Here is a 17958-nt window from a genome sequence, read left to right as displayed (position 1 = left end):
TAGTGCCTTAGTTTCCCGCCCCTGAGCATCAGGGTGACTGTACTTGGCTGCTTCCCCTGAAATGCTCCATTAACGGTTACATCCCCTGCCTTTGCTCTATTATGTTCTTGCTCTCCCAACATGTCTCTTGGCGTCCTCCAACTTGGAACACAAGTCACTCACAGCCTGGTGTGGGCCACAACTCGGGTAGTGTCCCTCATATTGCTGGGCTCCCAAAGGTTGAGCTGTGAGTGCTCCCAGAGGCTGCAGCACAACAGGATCCAAGAGGGATTTCTGTTGGTCTCAGTTTATGAATGCAGGATCAATCGACCTGCAGTGCTGATGAGTTTGGAAAAATCCGAATTTAATTGCCGACCGGTGGAAAGAAGTCAGAGTTTTATGTTTTACCCAAGCTGCTCCCTGAAAGCTCTGGAGAAGGCATCTTGGCCTATTTAGCACATGTCTTCCGGTCAAGAGTTATCCCTCTTCAGAAATACATCTCATCATTAGACAGCCCTTTTTAAATAATGAGATTTAGGAATTTACCAGTTTTCATGGCAGTGAGCCTCCTCCTACTGACTACTTCATCCAGCACTAACACTTCTCAGGTTATGTAGGCTTTCACCCTCCAGGCTCTATTCTGGTCATTTTTTGTTCTAGCACAAGTAGAGTAGTGCTTGAACTGAATTGTTTTTCTAGGGCTCTCACACAGTAGATGCCTTGAATAGATTAGATAGATTAGACTTTGTAAACCCTTTGCATCTTGCCAAACTCTGCTTAAACAAATGACTATTGGATTTTCATCACCCTATTTTTTTTTCTTCCCAGCATGTGTGAACTGTGTGCGGTGGTCAAACAGTGGGATGTATTTAGCTTCTGGGGGAGATGACAAACTGATTATGGTGTGGAAGCGGGCTACGTAAGCATCATTTTCCTTTCTTCACATTTTATTTTTAGAAGCTTCTTTGCTGGTCTTTATCACAGTCACTTTCTTTACCCTGGCACTGAAGTTCCCAGAGTCCCAACTTCATAAGAAACAGGAAGTACACACAGGCCAGGAGCAGTTGGGGGCCTGACCAGGGAGTCAGAAGGCCACCAACCTCCCTAGTGACCTGCTCAACTGTCCCTTGCCAGGCAACAAGGTTAAGGGTGAATCCCTTCCAATGCTGACATTGGTGGCTTCCTTTGTTTTGTTCTTCAAATGAGATTTCCCAACATGCAATGTGGTTAAAAGTCAGGGTGATCTGATGGAATCTGGGGAGGGGTCCAGAGCCCGCCCTCTTCGCCATTCACCTCATTTTCTGTCTGGCTCAACCCTGACCTCTAAGGAGTCCCCACTTGAAAGCCCTTTCTTTGCACCAATAGTGAGCTAACCATCACCTAGAAAACTCTTCTTCTTTACACCCAGGCAGCTTCTCTCGGGGGGGCTCCTGGGACTCTTCCATAGCCAGCTCCCCAGGTGACTGGGGCCAGTCAAGCTGGGGACTCAGACCTATCCCACTGCTCAGCCAGAGTGGCCCTATGGCCGTGGCTTTGAGAGCAGAGGCACACTGTCCCACCCAGCTGCCCCAGCAAGGTCTTTCTGTGAGTTTGTGAAGAATTCTACAGGAGCGAAGGCTGTCAACAGAGGCATGTCAGTGGTATAGGCACCACCTCCATGGGAGCCCACGTGACTGCTTGAGTGCCAGGAGCTAGAACCTGTGATTCGAGTGCTTTCTCTGCCTCAGGTGTTAAGGCTGAGGCCTTCAATTCTTTATAAGAGGGCTTAAAAACTACTGTTGATTCTGCTACTTTAGCCAACATAAATAATATTAAGTATATAATTTGGAAAACTAAAAAAATATAAAAGAAAAATGATAATCCCACCACCTAAAGAAAGCTATGGTTGATATTTTGGTGTTATTTATGTGTGTCCTGATCCATTTCCATGCGTACATGTAATTTTTTCATTACATAGTGATATATTGTATATGCTGTCCTGGGACCTGCTTCTTTCACTTAATTTTATATTGTGAACATTTTCCCATGCAGTGGATAGTCTTTTACCACAAGCTTTGTAGATAACTGTGTAGTATTTCATCAAGTGCAAATAATTTACCAATCAGCTCCTGCTGTTCAACAATTCAGTGCTTTCCAGCCATTGTCTGTTTCTGCTTTGTTCTGTCTGCCATGATACGCCATGCTGCAGTGAGCATCTCTGTGCAGTGCCAGAGCCTCCCTGGAGTGCCTTTCTGATTCCTCTTTCACACAGGTACATCGGCCCCAGCACTGTCTTCGGCTCCAGTGGTAAGCTTGCCAACGTGGAGCAGTGGCGATGTGTCTCCATCCTCCGGAGTCACTCAGGCGGTGAGTGGGGCTGCCTGTTGGGTTGGGTGGCCCCAGCAGCTGTCTGAGACCAGCAGCAGTACCTTCAGCAGCTCTGTGTCTGGGTCACCCCTCCCCATCACCATCGGTCATACCCTGCCTGTCCCTCAAGGCCTGTGCAGTCATCGTCCCCACTGCCTGCCTCCAGCTGCATTCAGTGCCCCCACTCCTGCCCTCATGGGGTATATGTTTATATTTTTAATGTAGAACTCCCCACGTTCTGCTGTTTATCCTGGTGAACTGAGTCACTACCTTCATCAGTGGATCACTAAGTCCGTAAGCGCACTTTATTTATTCCACAGAAACTAGAATACAGGGGCCCAATGAAGTTTTTTACTTGACCCTGAGCATGTTTGCAAAGTGTTGTAAATAGATTTAGAATGGAAAGACACATTGTGCCAATTTGAACTGGAGAGGAGGAAGGTCAGTCAGTCAATAGCAGTCTAAAACCATGTGGTGTACACTTCCTTAGGCACGAGGGATGCCAGAGCAAATATCACTTAGTCTTACCTCAGAAAGCCTGTGGTCTAGCCCAGGAATATCCTGGAGGGTTTCCCAGGCAGGGAGGACAGCAGAAGTGAGAGGTTTGCTGTGAATGAGTAGGCAGCACTTCACTACTGCTGGATCTTTATATACAAGGCAGGAAGCAGCACGGAGTGGGGCTAGCTGAGTGCGCAGGGACCTTTTAATGAGGATGTCCTTTGTTGTGGAAGAGGCAGGGAGTCATTAAAAGCTTTGAAGCCAAGAGGGAAATCATTCTGACAGCTGTGGGGAAAAGAAGGTTGTGTCAGTGGTTCGGATGAAAACTTTAAGGGCCTGACATAGGCCTATGATAATGGGAACAGAGAGGAAGAGACTGTTTGGGAAATTCTTAGGATAGAGCAAGGGGAGTGATGAAGTAGAGCCCTAGCTGGGTGCCAATGGTTGTACTCTACTGAAATCACAAGAACAATAGGCTTATGAGGATGGACACCAGTTCATTGTTGGGTAGGCTAAGTTTGAGGGAGGTGGGGAGAGAATGTCAAGAGACATTGAGCCTGGAGCTCTGGGGGAACATGGGGCAGGAGTGAGAGGCTTGGAAAGCATCAGCTATAACCCATTGGCAGTGTATGCTTGGCAAATACTCTGCAGACACTTTGAAGGTGAACAAACCCACCTCTTGGTGACCAGATTGATTCTAAATTTGTGAAAGCTGATATTGTTACTGTTATTGTTGATAATAGTAAAAATCTGTAACTTACTCTTGCTGCTCACAATGGAATCTAGATGGGTTCTGGAACTTTGGCACATATGGCTATGAGGGTGTTCAAGCATGTGGTGGGGCCTCAGGCTTTTATGGGGCTCCTAACCTGAGACTCAGGCTGAGCCATAACCTTGACTTCTCTCCTGGCCCAGTACCCCAGGGTTCTCCTTTGCCAGGCAGGTAGGATTGCCCACCTTCAACAGGGGTACCTGCCACTTCTTAATCAGTGGTCCTGATAGTAGGTATTGGTAGAACCATTTAAGAAGAAAAAAAATAGTGAAAAAGAAATAAATGAATAGAAAGCACTGGGTCTAAGTGTGAAAAACATACACTTGGCATATTTAATCGTGGGTAAAAAAGAAAACCTAGGTGAAATTAGAAGTAAGAGGTCTTAAAAAACATTTAACCTAGCCCCGGCTGGGTGACTCAATTAGTTGAAACATCAGTCTCATACACCAAAAGGTTGTGGTTTTGATTCCGGGTCAGGGCACATGCCTACGTTGCGGGTTCGATCCCCGGTTGAGGTGTGTACAGGAGACAACTGATCAATGTTTCTCTCTCACATCAATATCTCTCTCTCTCTCAAAAAAAAAAAAAAAAAAGAAGTTATAGAATATACCCTTCTTGGGTAAGGATTAAAAAAACAAAAAACAATTAACCTAGAGGAAGAATAGCATCAAAGAGTGCAAAATGTAATGTTAATATAGTATAAAATTTAAGAAACGAAACAAAATACTAAAATAGATATAATTTTCTAGAAAATAAATGTTTTCAAAATTAATATCATAAGGTTAGGAAAAACTGAACAAAGTAGTAACCAATGAAGAAGTTGGAAGCTACCTTCAGAAATGATTCCTAGTCCTAAATTATTTTTTGATGCATTGTTTTAAGCTTTTAAGAATAATGACTCTGAAACATAGAAATAGTTATTCTGGAAACTCTAACCCTGTTTCCAAATGTAATTAAAATAACAGTGAAACAAAAGCATAGACAAATATGAATGAAGATAGAAAAGTCAGAAGGGGAATACTCACAAGTTCATAACATTTGAAGACTAATTCATTTTGACTAAATATGATTTATAATGGAAGACTTGTGTAAAAGAAATCTGTTAATTCAGCATACTAGGAGGTTAAATGAGAAAAAGCACGGAGTCATCTGATGAGGTATTCTGAAAGACAGATAACTTAGCATCATTTCCTAATAAAAATGCTTTTTAAAAAATGGCCATAGAAAGTTATTTCCTTAACATGATAAAATCATCTGTCTTTTTCTAACCAATGGCAAGTATTACAGTTCACAATTGAGCCTTGTTCCCATTTATATTGAGAAAAGACAAGGATGGGTGCTATCATTTAATTTGTTACTTTGGAATTTCTGCAACACAATGAAGCAAATGAGAAGGAGATAAACATACTGGAAATAAGACAAAAATGAAACGATATGAGCATGGTATTGTATATCAAGAAAACCCAAAGGAAGAAAGCTCTTAGAACTCATAAAGCCTTGAAAAACACTTGGAGCTAATAAAAATGAGTTATTGAATTGGCCTCATATAAGAAAACTTGTAATTATTTATCTTTCACTAGTAATAGCCTATTAGAATATCTATATATATAAAAGCCTAAGTGACCTGCCGACCATTTGGCCGTCCAACTGGTAGCTATGATGCGCACTGACCAGCAGGGGGCAGATGCTCAACGCAGGAGCGGAAACCACAGGCATGGAAACATGGAACAGACTGATGAATCTCAGAGGGGAGGGGAGAAAGGGAAGGGCAGGAAGAGATTAACCAAAGATCTTATATGCATACTAGAGGCCCTGTGCACAGATTCATGCACCAGTGGGGTCCCTTGGCCTGGCCTGCAGGGTTCAGGCTGAAACCAGCTCTCCTACATCCCCCGAAGGGTCCCGGATTGCAGACCTCAGCAGTGACTCGAAAGGGCATCTGAAAGAAATAATTAAAGTTGTGGAAGCTACACTGTCACAGAGTGAGTTTCTGGTTAAAACTAACAACATTGAAGTAGGCTACAGTGTACCTAATAGAAAGAATTATTCCCCATTGGGATAGAGTAACCATTAGCAGTTCCTGGGTGAGGGGAACGTAATTTAGAGCTCACTAAATACAGCATACACCAAAATAAACTTCAGATATTAAAGAGAAACATTCTAAATAACTAAAACAGAAGAAAAACAATTGAATATGTATCAAACCTCTAGCAGAAGGTATGTTTTTCAAGGTTAACAGGCAGTAAAGGATGTCTCAAAGAAGAATAACAGTTTGTTACGTGAATCTTCTACAATATAGGAAGGCAAACTGATAGAATTTGCAGCTAATGCCTATAGTATCAATAGTCCATGTAGCCCAGCTGGTGTTGCTCAGTGGTTGAGTGTCAACCTATGAATCAGGAGGTCATGGTTCGATTCCCGGTCAGGGCACATGCCTGAGTTGCAGGCTCAATCCCCAGTAGGGGGCATGCAGGAGACAGCCGATCAATGATTCTCATTGATTTTTCTATCTCCCTCTCCCTCTCTGAAATCCCTAAAAATACATTTTTTAGAAATAGTCCATGGAAACTGCAAAGAAAATCACGTCTCCTTTCTGGATTCCCAGCTAACCAATTCTCTGCTCTAGGACTTAGGCACCACGGTGAAATTCTGGGGTTCACATGTCTGCCCTCCTGGACTCAGCTCCTAGAGGAGGTTCTCGGTCCTTGTATTTGTTAGACCACTGCACAGGAGAGCTCGTCAAAAACAGGAGCAGTGTCATCTAAGGATAAGACAACTCTAGACAAACATGTGAAAAACCTTCAATTTCACTACTAGTCAAAGTAAAATTTAAAATATAACGAGTTAAAAGGGAAAAGATCATAATCCTCAAGTTATTAGGGGAGTCTTGAAATGGACCTCTGGTTATAGAACTGTGAAGTCATAGAGGTCTTTGAAAAGCAGTCTGCAGAGTTAAGAGACTCCAGGCTTAGGAAAATGTTCAGTTTTCTTCCCAGATTCCCACTTTGGGGTAATGGGCTCAAATGATCCAGGATGTGGAGAGTGGCATACCCACGTGCTCATTAATATGAAAAACTGGAACCCAAAGTTCATTGTTAAATTAGGTCTGTTTATGGTAGTGAATGCTCTCAACAACATAGAATGCAGAACAAATCAAAATAACCCCTGAAGATCACATACACTGTTAGAATGTTCCAACAGCATACCAGTGCGTGCAGCGTGAAATGGGAATGTTAGTACAATGTGGAAAATTCATCCAGCTGTCACTGAAGATTTTTTAACTAGAAAAAAAAATACAATAGAAATTTTGAATATTTTGCTTACACCTCTTTTTAAAAATCCTATGAGGAAAGGACTCGAAAGCTAATAACTTGCTGCTGTGTTTCTCTTCATCTCACCAGCTATTCTTCTGTACGCCTAGCGCTGCATCAGGCAATGAGAGTAGATCAATCAGTAAGACCGTGCCCGTCACACCTGCATGTGAGATGGGCATCGTCACCATCATGTTGATTTTTATAGATGCTTTGGAGTGTGCCTGATGCCTTCCTACAGCAATTTCTCACATTTAATCCTCACAGCAACCCTCTAAGGATAGTTGCTTGCTTATTTATGTATGTATGCATGTATTTCACATAGGTGCTATTTTAAATCCTCATTCTACAGATGTGAAAACTGAGTCACAAAGAAATGAGCATGATTGATTGTGTTTGGGGTCTCCATATGGAAGGGGTATTCCTGTCAGGATCTTGGAGATGAGAGCTAATTAATGAGGAAAGGGGTCTGAAGGTGGCTTTTCTCTCATTCAGTCAGCAGCTATTAAGCTCTGACTGTGTGTCAAGCACTCTACTAAGTCTAGAACCTGCAATGCTCAAAGGGCTGTGTGAGATAGGCCCAGTTAGAATTGGGGAAGCAAGCTTAGCAGGGTTGAGGAGCGAGCCCCAGGCCACAGGCCCGATAGGTATCAGAGCCGTGGTTTTAATACGTGGGTGCAGTGCCACAAGACGCCATGCTTTCAGCCATGCCCCTAGTTGCCTCATGTATGAAAGGGGTAGCAAGGAATCAGTTAGATCCTTCAAAATTTATGACCAATTGAAAATCATTAGTGGGGAAGTTTTTCAAAATGGTTACAAAAAGAGTCTACTTATGATGGTCCTAGGTCAAGTCTCCTCAAACATGACACCAGCTGGCAAATGGGTGGTACTGCTTTGACCCCCTTGCTGAGTCTGCACTCCAGGTAAGAGACTCAACGCCAGCCCTCTGTCTTCCAGATGTGATGGACGTAGCATGGTCTCCTCATGACGCCTGGCTGGCTTCGTGCAGCGTGGATAACACTGTCGTCATCTGGAATGCAGTGAAGTTCCCAGGTCTGGGCTCCTCTGGCTGGGTGGCGGCAGGAATGGGTTTCTCATCATCTGTGCTGTCTGTTGGTGTCTGGAGCAGGATGGCTCTCTTTTGGCTGGTGGCAGCATGTGTCTCACAGTGGGCAGGGATTCATGTGTCTTGTCAGATATTCAGTTATTTTTCTTCATCAGTTATATTTGTTTAGAGGTTTATGTTAAAGAAAAATAGTAACTGAGTGCTAACATGGATGTGCCACAAATCATGAGGGTTGTACATTGACAACTGGCGTTGGGGACCGTGCTCAGCTTGCCCTGACACTCCCACCCATGCTGTGCCTTCATGTGCACCCCAGCATCTCCTCCACACATATGCCTTCAAGGGTAACAGTTCCACCACTGGGCTCTGGCCTCAGCTCAGTTGCCACCTCCTCTGTGACACCCTTGAGCAGATGCAGGCTAGCAAATCCAGTTTTGCAAATGATTAATTTTTCATATTAATGTGTTTGAAGTCATGACAGATGGCATAACCTGCAGTTTATACCTAGTAAGATATTGCTTATGTTCCTGCTTCATATCTGGATATGGTTTCCTCATGGGCTGAAAAGCATCGTCCATGGACTTAATCCAAGTCATTTTCTCCCTATAAACCACCAGTATGTGTGGTGACACTCAACCTGGCCACCAAGTGGCAGATTTAGAGCTGGGGTAACATTTAGGGGAGGACTTCTAGGAGGTACTGTCTCACACACTGTCCTCAGTGATGACTTACAGAGGACTCAGTGCAGTGCCCAGTCCCCTGTGCTGCCAGGGAGGTTCACATCAGAAATGCCAATGTGACAACCCAGGTGAGCATGGGCTTCTCTCTAGAAAGGCAAACCACAGGCAATACCGCCAACTACAGACAAGATAAAGGGGCAGAATATGGCTCTGGCCCAAGCCGAGGCCCCTGATTGCCTGCCTCTCCAGGGGCATATGCAGCCCAACCCACAAGTGTTAGTTGTGAGTGAAGGGTGATCATGAGGCCCGCCTCCTTGGTGCAGTCTTCAGGTGGGTTTTGCCTTCGTGGAAATTAGATCAGGGGCTCTTCTGCTTGTGCACAGGAGCGGGGCTGGCCAAGCTGCACTCCTGAAGTTCCTTCTCTTGGTTTGCCATTCCATAGCCCATGGATTGTAGTTCATGTTTCTATATAGAGACATCGTTGTCCTCTAGGTAACACCTTTCCAATCTCTTATTTTTCTTCACAGAAATTCTAGCTACTCTGAGAGGTCATTCTGGCTTGGTAAAGGGGTTGACTTGGGACCCTGTTGGTAAATATATTGCCTCTCAAGCTGATGACCGCAGCCTGAAGGTGTGGAGGACGCTGGACTGGCAGTTGGAGACCAGCATCACCAAGCCTTTTGATGAGGTAATGAGACAGCCTAGAGAGCTCAGCCCAGCACCCTTCCTGGCCTCCGTGCACAGAGGAGCTGGCTGGGGTGGGGGCTTTGTGGGTGAATCAGAATTCGGTGGCGTGAGCAGACTGGTCAAGGTTCTCGGAGAGGGTGGACACTTTGGCCCTAAGAGTCAGATGATGAAAATCTTTCATTTCTCAGATGTTATCAAATGTCTACCTTTGAAGTGAAAAGAATTTAAAAGTTTTAAAGCTAAGGAGATACCCCACAACCTTGTGCCATACAGCTGGCTGCCACAGACATGGATGGAACTATTTTTCACCATGTGACATTTATATTGCACTGCCCATGGGATGTATGGGAGGACAAGCGGATGGAGGTGGTTCTCTCTTGTATTTTTCCTGACTGCTGTGGCTTTGCTCACTGACTTCCACTGCAGGCCAGCTGACTTAACAGAGCTCATGGAGTGTAATTAAAAGGTGCTGAGCAGGAAAAAAGGGGTCAGTGGCCAGATAGATTTGGCCTATACAGAGTTGGTGGTTAAAAGAGTTGTCCATCCAAGTGGACTCTCAGAGGGAGGGCAGGAGAGGGTGGGTGGGTGGGAGGGAGGTAATCAAGCAAAGACCTTGTAAGCATATATGCATAACCCATGGGCACAGACAATAGGGTGCTGAAGGCCTGGGGTGGGGGGTTAGAGGCGGTCATTAGGGGAAAGGGGGGCATATGTAATACTTTCAACAATAAAGAATTACTAAATTTGCCCTAGCCGGTTTGGCTCAGTGGATGGAGCATCGGCCTGCGGACTGAAAGGTCCCAGGTTCGATTCCGGCCAAGGGCATGTACCTTGGTTGTGGGCACATCCCCAGTGGGAGATGTGCAGGAGGCAGCTGATCGATGTTCCTTTGTCATCGATGTTTCTAACTCTCTATCCCTCTCCCTTCCACTCTGTGAAAAATCAATAAAATATATATTTAAAAAAAAAGAATTACTAAATTTTTTTTAGAAGAGAGTTGTCCGTCCTACAGATCCCCTTAGGGCCTACCCCACTGTGCTGTGCTCAGCTCCTGTGGGAGTGGAGTATGCCATGGCTCCAACTCTCATCTGACAGTCTTTTTAGTTATGTCATCTGGAAAGGCTGAAGTTATAGCTGTCTGTGTAGCCAAAAGCTTGGGTACAGGCTCCACCATCAAACATTTATAAATCAGAGTTCAAATTTATTATTATTATTACTAGAGGCCCGACACACGAAGAGTCGTGCAAGAATGGGCCTTCCTTCCCCTGGCTGCCGGCACCGCCTTCGCTCTGACTGGAGCGCCTTTCCGCCTTCCCATGCTGCCCAAAGGCCCGGAGCGGCTGGGGCAGTGTGGAATGCCTACATTGTCCTGCCCCACCCCCCGCCACTGGGTGCCTGAGTATGCAAATTAACCTGCCATCGTTTGTTGGGTTGATTTGCATACTCACTCCTGATTGGCTGATGGTGTCACGAAGGTACAGTCAATTTGCATCTTTCTCTTTTATTAGTGTAGATTAGTTTTGGGGGGGGTTTTTTGTTTAATTTTTTTTTTTTTTATTAGTTAAGGTATTACAAATGTGTCCTCATCCCCCCCATTAGCCCCCAACCTCCCCCCCACACACAAACTCATGCTCCCATCCCCCCGTTGTCCATGTCCATTGGTTTGGCTTATATACATGTATACAAGTCCTTCTGTTGATCTCTTCCCCTTACCCCCGCCCTCCCCTACTTTCCTTCTGGGGATTGATAGCCTGATTGCTGTTTCTCAGTTTTGGGTCTGTCCCTTTTCATCAGTCTATGTTGTTCTCTATAATCCACAAATGAGTGAGATCATGTGGTATTTATCTTTCTCTGACTGGCTTATTTCACTTAGCATAATGCTCTCCAGTTCCATCCATGCTGTTGCAAAAGGCAAGAGTTCCTTTTTTTTAACCGCAGCATAGTATTCCATTGTGTATATGTACCACAGTTTTCTAATCCACTCATCTGCTGATGGGCACTTAGGCTGTTTCCAAATCTTAGCTATGGTGAATTGTGCTGCTATGAACATAGGGGTGCATATATCCTTTCTAATTGGCGTTTCTGGTTTCTTGGGATATATTCCTAGTAGTGGGATCACTGGGTCAAATGGGAGTTCCATTTTTAGTCTTCTGAGGTAGCTCCATACTGTTCTCCACAGTGGCTGCACCAGTCTGCATTCCCACCAGCAGTGCAGAAGGGTTCCTTTTTCTCCATATCCTCTCCAACACTTGTTTGTTGATTTGTTGATGATAGCCATTCTGACAGGTGTGAGATGATAACGCATTGTCGTTTTGATTTGCATCTCTCGTATAATTAGTGACTTTGAGCAGGTTTTCATATGTCTTTCAGCCTTCTGTATGTCCTCTTTCGAAAAGTGTCTATCTAGGTCTGTTGCCCATTTTTTGATTGGATTGTTTATCTCCCTTTTGTTAAGTTTCATGAGATCCCTGTAAATGTTGGAAAGTAAACCCTTATCGGTGGTATCATTGGTAAATATGTTCTCCCATGTAGTGGGTCTCCTTGTTGTTTTGTTGATGGTTTCCTTTGCTGTGCAAAAGCTTTTTATTTTGATGTAGTCCCATTTGTTTATTTTCTCTTTAGTTTCCATTGCCCTAGGAGCATTATCAGAGAAGAAATTTCTTCGGCATATGTTTGCGATTTCGCTGCCTGTGGATTCCTCTAATATTTTTATGGTTTCCCGTCTTACGTTTAAGTCTTTTATCCATTTTGAGTTTATTTTTGTGTATGGTGTGAGTTGGTGATCTAGTTTCATCCTTTTGCATGTATCTGTCCAATTTTCCCAACACCATTTATTGAAAAGACTGTCTTGACTCCATTGTATGCTCTTGCCTCCTTTGTCGAATATTAATTGGGCATAGTGGTTTGGGTCGATTTCTGGGGTCTCTATTCTATTCCATTGATCTATATGTCTGTTCTGAATTTGGTATCTTAGAATTTTTTTTTGAAACTATGGTTCCCATTCTGGCTTCCTTGCTTCTTCGTAGTCCAATCTAGGTCAACAGGAGAAAGTAAGACCATCGTTCCACATCTTACTTAAAAAGAGAACACCACCACCTGGTCACCTTTTGGGGTGGGGTCTGCCGGATGGGGGTGATGCAGCCAGGCGGGCAGGTGGGCGCGAATCGCCAGCAGCCTGGGCCTCACTTGTCCTGTAATCAATTCTCAAGTTTATTCTTGAGTCCAGTTTTGGTCACAAGGTTGGCCTTGATTTCCTTTTAAGCACAGATGTTTCTTTCAGTGTGGAGGGACAACCCATGTGTTGCGGCTCAGCTGGTCACCTGATGGACATTACCTGGTATCTGCCCATGCCATGAACAACTCCGGCCCCACCGCCCAGATCATCGAACGGGAGGGCTGGAAGACCAACATGGACTTTGTCGGACACCGGAAAGCTGTGACTGTCGTGGTGAGTGTGCTCAGAGTGGTCCCCTCAGAGCCGTGCAGTGCCGTGGGTCACCAAGGCCGAGATTCAGCACATGTCATGTTCTTGTTTCACTTTAAATACTTATGTTTCAGTGTTTAAAAATTCAATTTAAAAAATAGAATACGTACTCATGTGTTTATTGGCAAACTTTACATGATGAATATCACCAAAATCAGTCTTTGATTAGTAACACTAGCTCTGCACTAGCCTCTTTACACATTCGGGTCTGCTGGTGGGTGCTCCCGCATGGTCCTGACAAGTGCCCCACCCACCAGGCTCTGGAGGACACAGGTGCAGTTTGTGCATCCATCGAGCCCGTGCGTTTATCCTGGGGCTCCACCAGTGGCCACTGTAGCTTCAAGGCTGTGCTTTGGATCACTGGAGTCCTTGTCTGATTCTGGAGCTGTCTGCTCAGTTTTGATGTGGAGGGGGGAAGAGTGCCAGAAGATGTGAGCTACTGTTATTCTCTCAGGCTTCAGAGAATAACACTCTTTTTATGCTTTTGGATGATTTTCATTGAAGAGTGTCTTGAGAGGGCCCAAGGCAACACTGTGAGGACCAGAATTTCCTCAACACTGGGTACCACAACTAAGTCAATAGATTGATGGGCGAAGCCTGAGAGATGTGAAGGATCATCCACGCCCCTGATCTCAGTTTTTTTATTTATGAAAAAGGGGTTCCTTCTTCCCATTGTTTAAAGTGATAATATATACTGTATAGTGTGACTTAAATTTATACAAATAAAATATCACTTCTTTAATATTTTTGTACTGGAGTCCATGTAAGATCTTGTTTGAAACTAGGACCATGTTGCTAAAATGTTTGAAAGTCACTGCTTCGTAGTTAGCATATTGCTTCCACATGACTCTCTCAAGTGAACCTCATGGAGCAACTGTGTGAGATGGTTGTGAAAACTCAAGCCCAGAATACATGCCTCTGGGTTCCATGTTCTCCAGTCTCTGTGCACCCCTGGCCATTCTTGCCTGCCCTCTGGAATTAGAACCCTTCTGGACCACCTGGCATACCCTTCCCTTTCAGTTTTCCTGGCTTAGTAGATTTCAACTCTGAGTCTAGAGCTCCCAATCCTTTTCAGATCAGGAAAGCAGCAAGGACCTCAGTGTGTGCTTCTAACCTTTCCAAAAAATGATGCCCTGGTTACACGTAGCCTGACGTAGCCATCATCCCTGTTTGTGAGGTCAAAGCAGGGCTGATCAGTCTTTGTAAGACAGTATTGACTGAGCAAGAAATAAAGTGAAAGGAAAGGAACCCTGAACAGCCTCCCCTCAGGACCTTGTCCCTAAAGCTCAGGTCCTAGAGTTGGTCCTGCCCAGGCTGGGAGGGATTCAGTAGCTCCCTTGCCATGGCCCTGACTGTAGGCCCAGCCTGGAGATTTGGTAGAGCCTGTTTCAAATCCTCCTCTCACCGCTTACTCATTGGGTGACTCAGCACATGTGTTTTGGCCTCTCTGAATCTCACTTCAACCTCAGCAAAATGCCTCCTGGGTAGTTGTAAAGATCAAATAACATATGCTGAGTGCCTGGGCCTGGAAGATGTCTGTGTGGACTGCCCATCGGTGGACTGCAATTGTGGTATATTTGTAATACTTGGCATGGGGTACATGCTTGATGCTTGATCAATTATTTTAGCATTTGTTATTTGGCTTTAGAAATTCAACCCAAAAATCTTCAAAAAGAAGCAGAAGAATGGGAGTTCTGCGAAGCCCAGCTGCCCGTACTGCTGCTGTGCTGTTGGCAGCAAGGACCGTTCTCTCTCTGTCTGGGTGAGCCCCCCATCATGAGCTTTTGCTGCTCCTGAAAGGTGACAGGAGACAGGGCTGGTGAAGGTGTGGCAGCCTGCAAGAAGAGGGCCCCTGCTTCCACCCTGTACCTGGGTCAGGCCCACTTATTACCCCTAAAGGAAGCACTGAAGACTGGGGCTCAGCCCAGCCAGAGCAGCTCTTGTGTCCAGACTCAGGGAACACTTTGGTTGGCATGTTGTGTTTGCTTCATTTAAAAACCCTGTATCGACATGTAACCTAGATGAAGTATACAACTCAGAGCATTGTCATAACATGTTTACACATGTAACCACCACCCCAGAACCCTCTGCCAGAGCAACCATTCTAATGACATCTGTCACATTGATAAGTTTTGCCTATTTTTAAGCTTTATTTGAATGGAGTTGTGCAGTGTTTACTTTTTCTTGTGTTGCGTTCGCTCGGCACAGTGTTGTCGTGTATGCTGTTACATTAAACGGTAGTTTGTTCCTTACTAATGTCCCCAGAAGCAGAGGTTTGGAGGTTGTCCTCTGATGCATTTATTGTGGTCATTTGTCACAGAAATTGATTGCTGTGTACACTGTGATTTTTTCAGGCCCAGTACTCATGTTACATCCATGCCAGAACCTGACCCTAGTGCCATAGGCAGTTCCAGGCATGTTCTTCCTGGCCTGGGGCTCCATTCATGGTGCTTTGACCAAAACATCACTGCTCGTGTGCTCATGTTTCTTATAAAATTGAGGTCAGTTGCTCACACAGGTCCAGGTTTCTGAGGGGTCTGTAGACACATTTTTGGGATGAGGGGCAGGGCTCTTTTTTCTGGAAGTACAATTAGGGTAGGGGCAAGATTTTTCTTGAGGATTCCAAGTAGCTCAGATGCCAGCCCTCTCCTGAGGATTAGGATGGTCGAAGCTACTCCTTTTCCATAAAAACAGTCCCAGTCTCCTGGAAGCTTCCACAGTACTTGGTGGGAACCCTGCAGAAAGGTGTTCCTACCCAGCCTACCGCTCTGTGGCCCCAGCACCTGTCAACAGGTGGATCTCAGTGTAACTGTGGGAGCATGCAGACAGTGCAGGGCCCAACATTAGAATCACTAGATAATGAATATGCACGTGTGAATGTTCTGCAGTCATCTAAAACAGAAGTTTACAGGATACTTCATGACACGCTCAGTAGGTATTAAATGAAAAGGCAGGCACAACCATGTGCCTTATTTTGTAAACCAGAAGAAAATAACTCATCCAACAGTAATAGTGGTTAACTTTGGGTCTGGATTAGGGCAACATAAACTGTTTTTGTGTGTTTCTGAACTATCCGCACACAGTGTAGAATGAGCCTGTGTGACATGCGTAGCCGTTTACACCAAGCTTTGTACAAATGTGTACCATAGTTCCTTGGGCCCAGAGAAGATATGCTGCGTTTTCTCTGGAACTATTTTCCTGCCTCATTCCTAGCATGCCTTCCCCTGCTTGGCAGACCTTCTCTGCTCAGGTCCTGGCCTTCTAGGCACCCCTACTCCGTCATTGGTTGTCTGTTTATGAAGTCATCTCCCCGCACCAGAAAACAATGAGCCCTTCAGATAGCAAGCATTCTAGTTTGCATATTTCGGCAAACTTTGGTTTCTATAGTTTGGGATCTTGGTCGTTGCTGTTTGAAATTCTTACCAAGTCTTCTAGGACTGATAATGTTAACTGAGCTGAGTGAACAAAAAATGGTTTTCATTCCTTTTATTAACCTTTGCTGCTGCTTTCTTTCCAGCTCACGTGTCTTAAACGACCTTTGGTTGTCATCCATGAGCTGTTTGACAAATCCATCATGGATATTTCCTGGTAAGGTGGATTCCTGTAATGATGTACATTAGGCTAGGAAAGGAGAAGCCACACATTGGAACACGAGCCCCCCGGATGTGATTAGCGTCAGGTAGCCAGGGACCCACCCCAGGTTTGACACTGGAGCAGACCCCAGGGTGCTGTTTGTACACGATTCAAGAAAGGGCAGCGTGGTCCTGCTTTTGGGAGAGTGTACTGCTGTGCTCTTAGCTCTGTTGGGATTTGCCCTGGAAAATGCCTTCTCCAGCAAATTGGTATTTAGGAAAAGGAGAATGCTGTGATCTTGGTTCTACTTCACTCTGTCCTTGCATGAACCAGACTAACATAGGTGTGGAGGCACAGTCTGCCTCTCAGTGACCTCATTTAGATTTATACTCCCCCACATGGTGTGTTTTTTTAATGGTTTCAAAAATAAGATAAAGAAAAATAAAATTCTTACAAAGTACATGATGAAAGATACTTTGTGCATGTGCTTAGAACTAAAGGGTGCCAGAACCTTCTGAAACTCTATTGTCTGCCCTATCCACATCCCCATCCCCACAAGGCCACAAAAGGGAATCCGAGATTCTCAGTGTCTACCTAGAGCTCTGCCCTATTGTCCTCTTGGCCAACATTGAGGCATGCGTGAGCACCACAGGGCTTGCTCCCAGGCTGCTAATGGTCATCTCTTTCAGGACTCTGAACGGGCTGGGCATCCTGGTGTGTTCCATGGATGGCTCTGTGGCATTCCTAGATTTCTCCCAGGATGAGCTTGGAGACCCCCTGAGCGAGGAGGAGAAGGTAGGAGAATAACATACTGCGGGATAGTGACCTATGTGCTGCACATGCTCTGAGGCCGCAGACATGGCCATGATAGCTCAGAGAGGCCCCTTCAATTGGACCCTCGTCTTGTGACATACACAGATACATTGTTTCTTTTCTTTCTTTCTTTTTTTAATTATTCTTTATTGTTGAATACGTACTTTGTTTCTTAACGTATTATTGGGTGTTCGTCTTTTATAGGTTGTAATCCTTGTCTTCTTTAGAAAATAGATTAATTTAAAAATGAATCTTGGTTCATGTCAGAAATCAGTTCTGGAATGAAGAATAAAACAATTTTGGGCATCTCTTCCTGAACTGATAATTAGCACACACTGGGAGGTTTCACCCTGGGAAAAAGCCAGAGAGAGAGAGAGAGAGAGAGAGAGAGAGAGAGCGAGCTCCCAAGGGTCCCCACTCACCTCACTTTCCCCATTGTCTTTTACTGACAAGGTTGCCATGGAGCAGAAACTAAATAGTAATATTGACCATTTTTCAGCACTTACTGCATACCAATCTCTGGACCATATGTTTGCATATATTTTATTTAAAATATATAACCCTTTAAGGCAGAACTTACTCGTTTCATCAATGAGGTAACTAAGCCACGGAAAATAGTATGGCTCTTTGCCAAGACCATACAGGACCTTTTGGTACAAGAACAGAAGCCTGGCCCTGACCGGTTTGGCTCAGTGGATAGAGCGTCGGCCTGTGGACTGAAGGGTCCCAGGTTCGATTCCGGTCAAGGG

General features: G+C 44.8%; 1 protein-coding gene and 1 long non-coding RNA gene across 6 annotated transcripts in view; both read left to right on the top strand.

Moving 5' to 3' along the window:
- LOC132222085 (protein HIRA) overlaps positions 1-17958 on the top strand; it is a 60457-nt gene that overhangs the window by 13699 nt on the left and 28800 nt on the right. For 4 of the 5 annotated variants that reach the window (XM_059676933.1, XM_059676935.1, XM_059676934.1 and 1 more), the window contains 8 exons: positions 808-898; positions 2231-2325; positions 7864-7959; positions 9180-9340; positions 12620-12787; positions 14472-14585; positions 16341-16411; positions 17086-17191. In XM_059676933.1, the coding sequence (XP_059532916.1) occupies positions 808-898; positions 2231-2325; positions 7864-7959; positions 9180-9340; positions 12620-12787; positions 14472-14585; positions 16341-16411; positions 17086-17191 (902 nt within the window). Of the gene's footprint in view, positions 1-807; positions 899-2230; positions 2326-2550; positions 2620-7863; positions 7960-9179; positions 9341-12619; positions 12788-14471; positions 14586-16340; positions 16412-17085; positions 17192-17958 lie in introns of all 5 variants that reach the window. The other variant, XM_059676936.1, reaches the window with a different exon arrangement.
- On the top strand, positions 7986-8558 carry LOC132222090 (uncharacterized). Its single transcript, XR_009450151.1, has 2 exons — positions 7986-8322; positions 8354-8558. It is a non-coding gene; the product is annotated as an uncharacterized LOC132222090 (long non-coding RNA).

Source organism: Myotis daubentonii, chromosome 19 (assembly GCF_963259705.1).
Source record: "Myotis daubentonii chromosome 19, mMyoDau2.1, whole genome shotgun sequence".
NCBI classification, from domain to species: domain Eukaryota; kingdom Metazoa; phylum Chordata; class Mammalia; order Chiroptera; family Vespertilionidae; genus Myotis; species Myotis daubentonii.
This window is presented reverse-complemented; position numbering and strand designations above follow the sequence as displayed.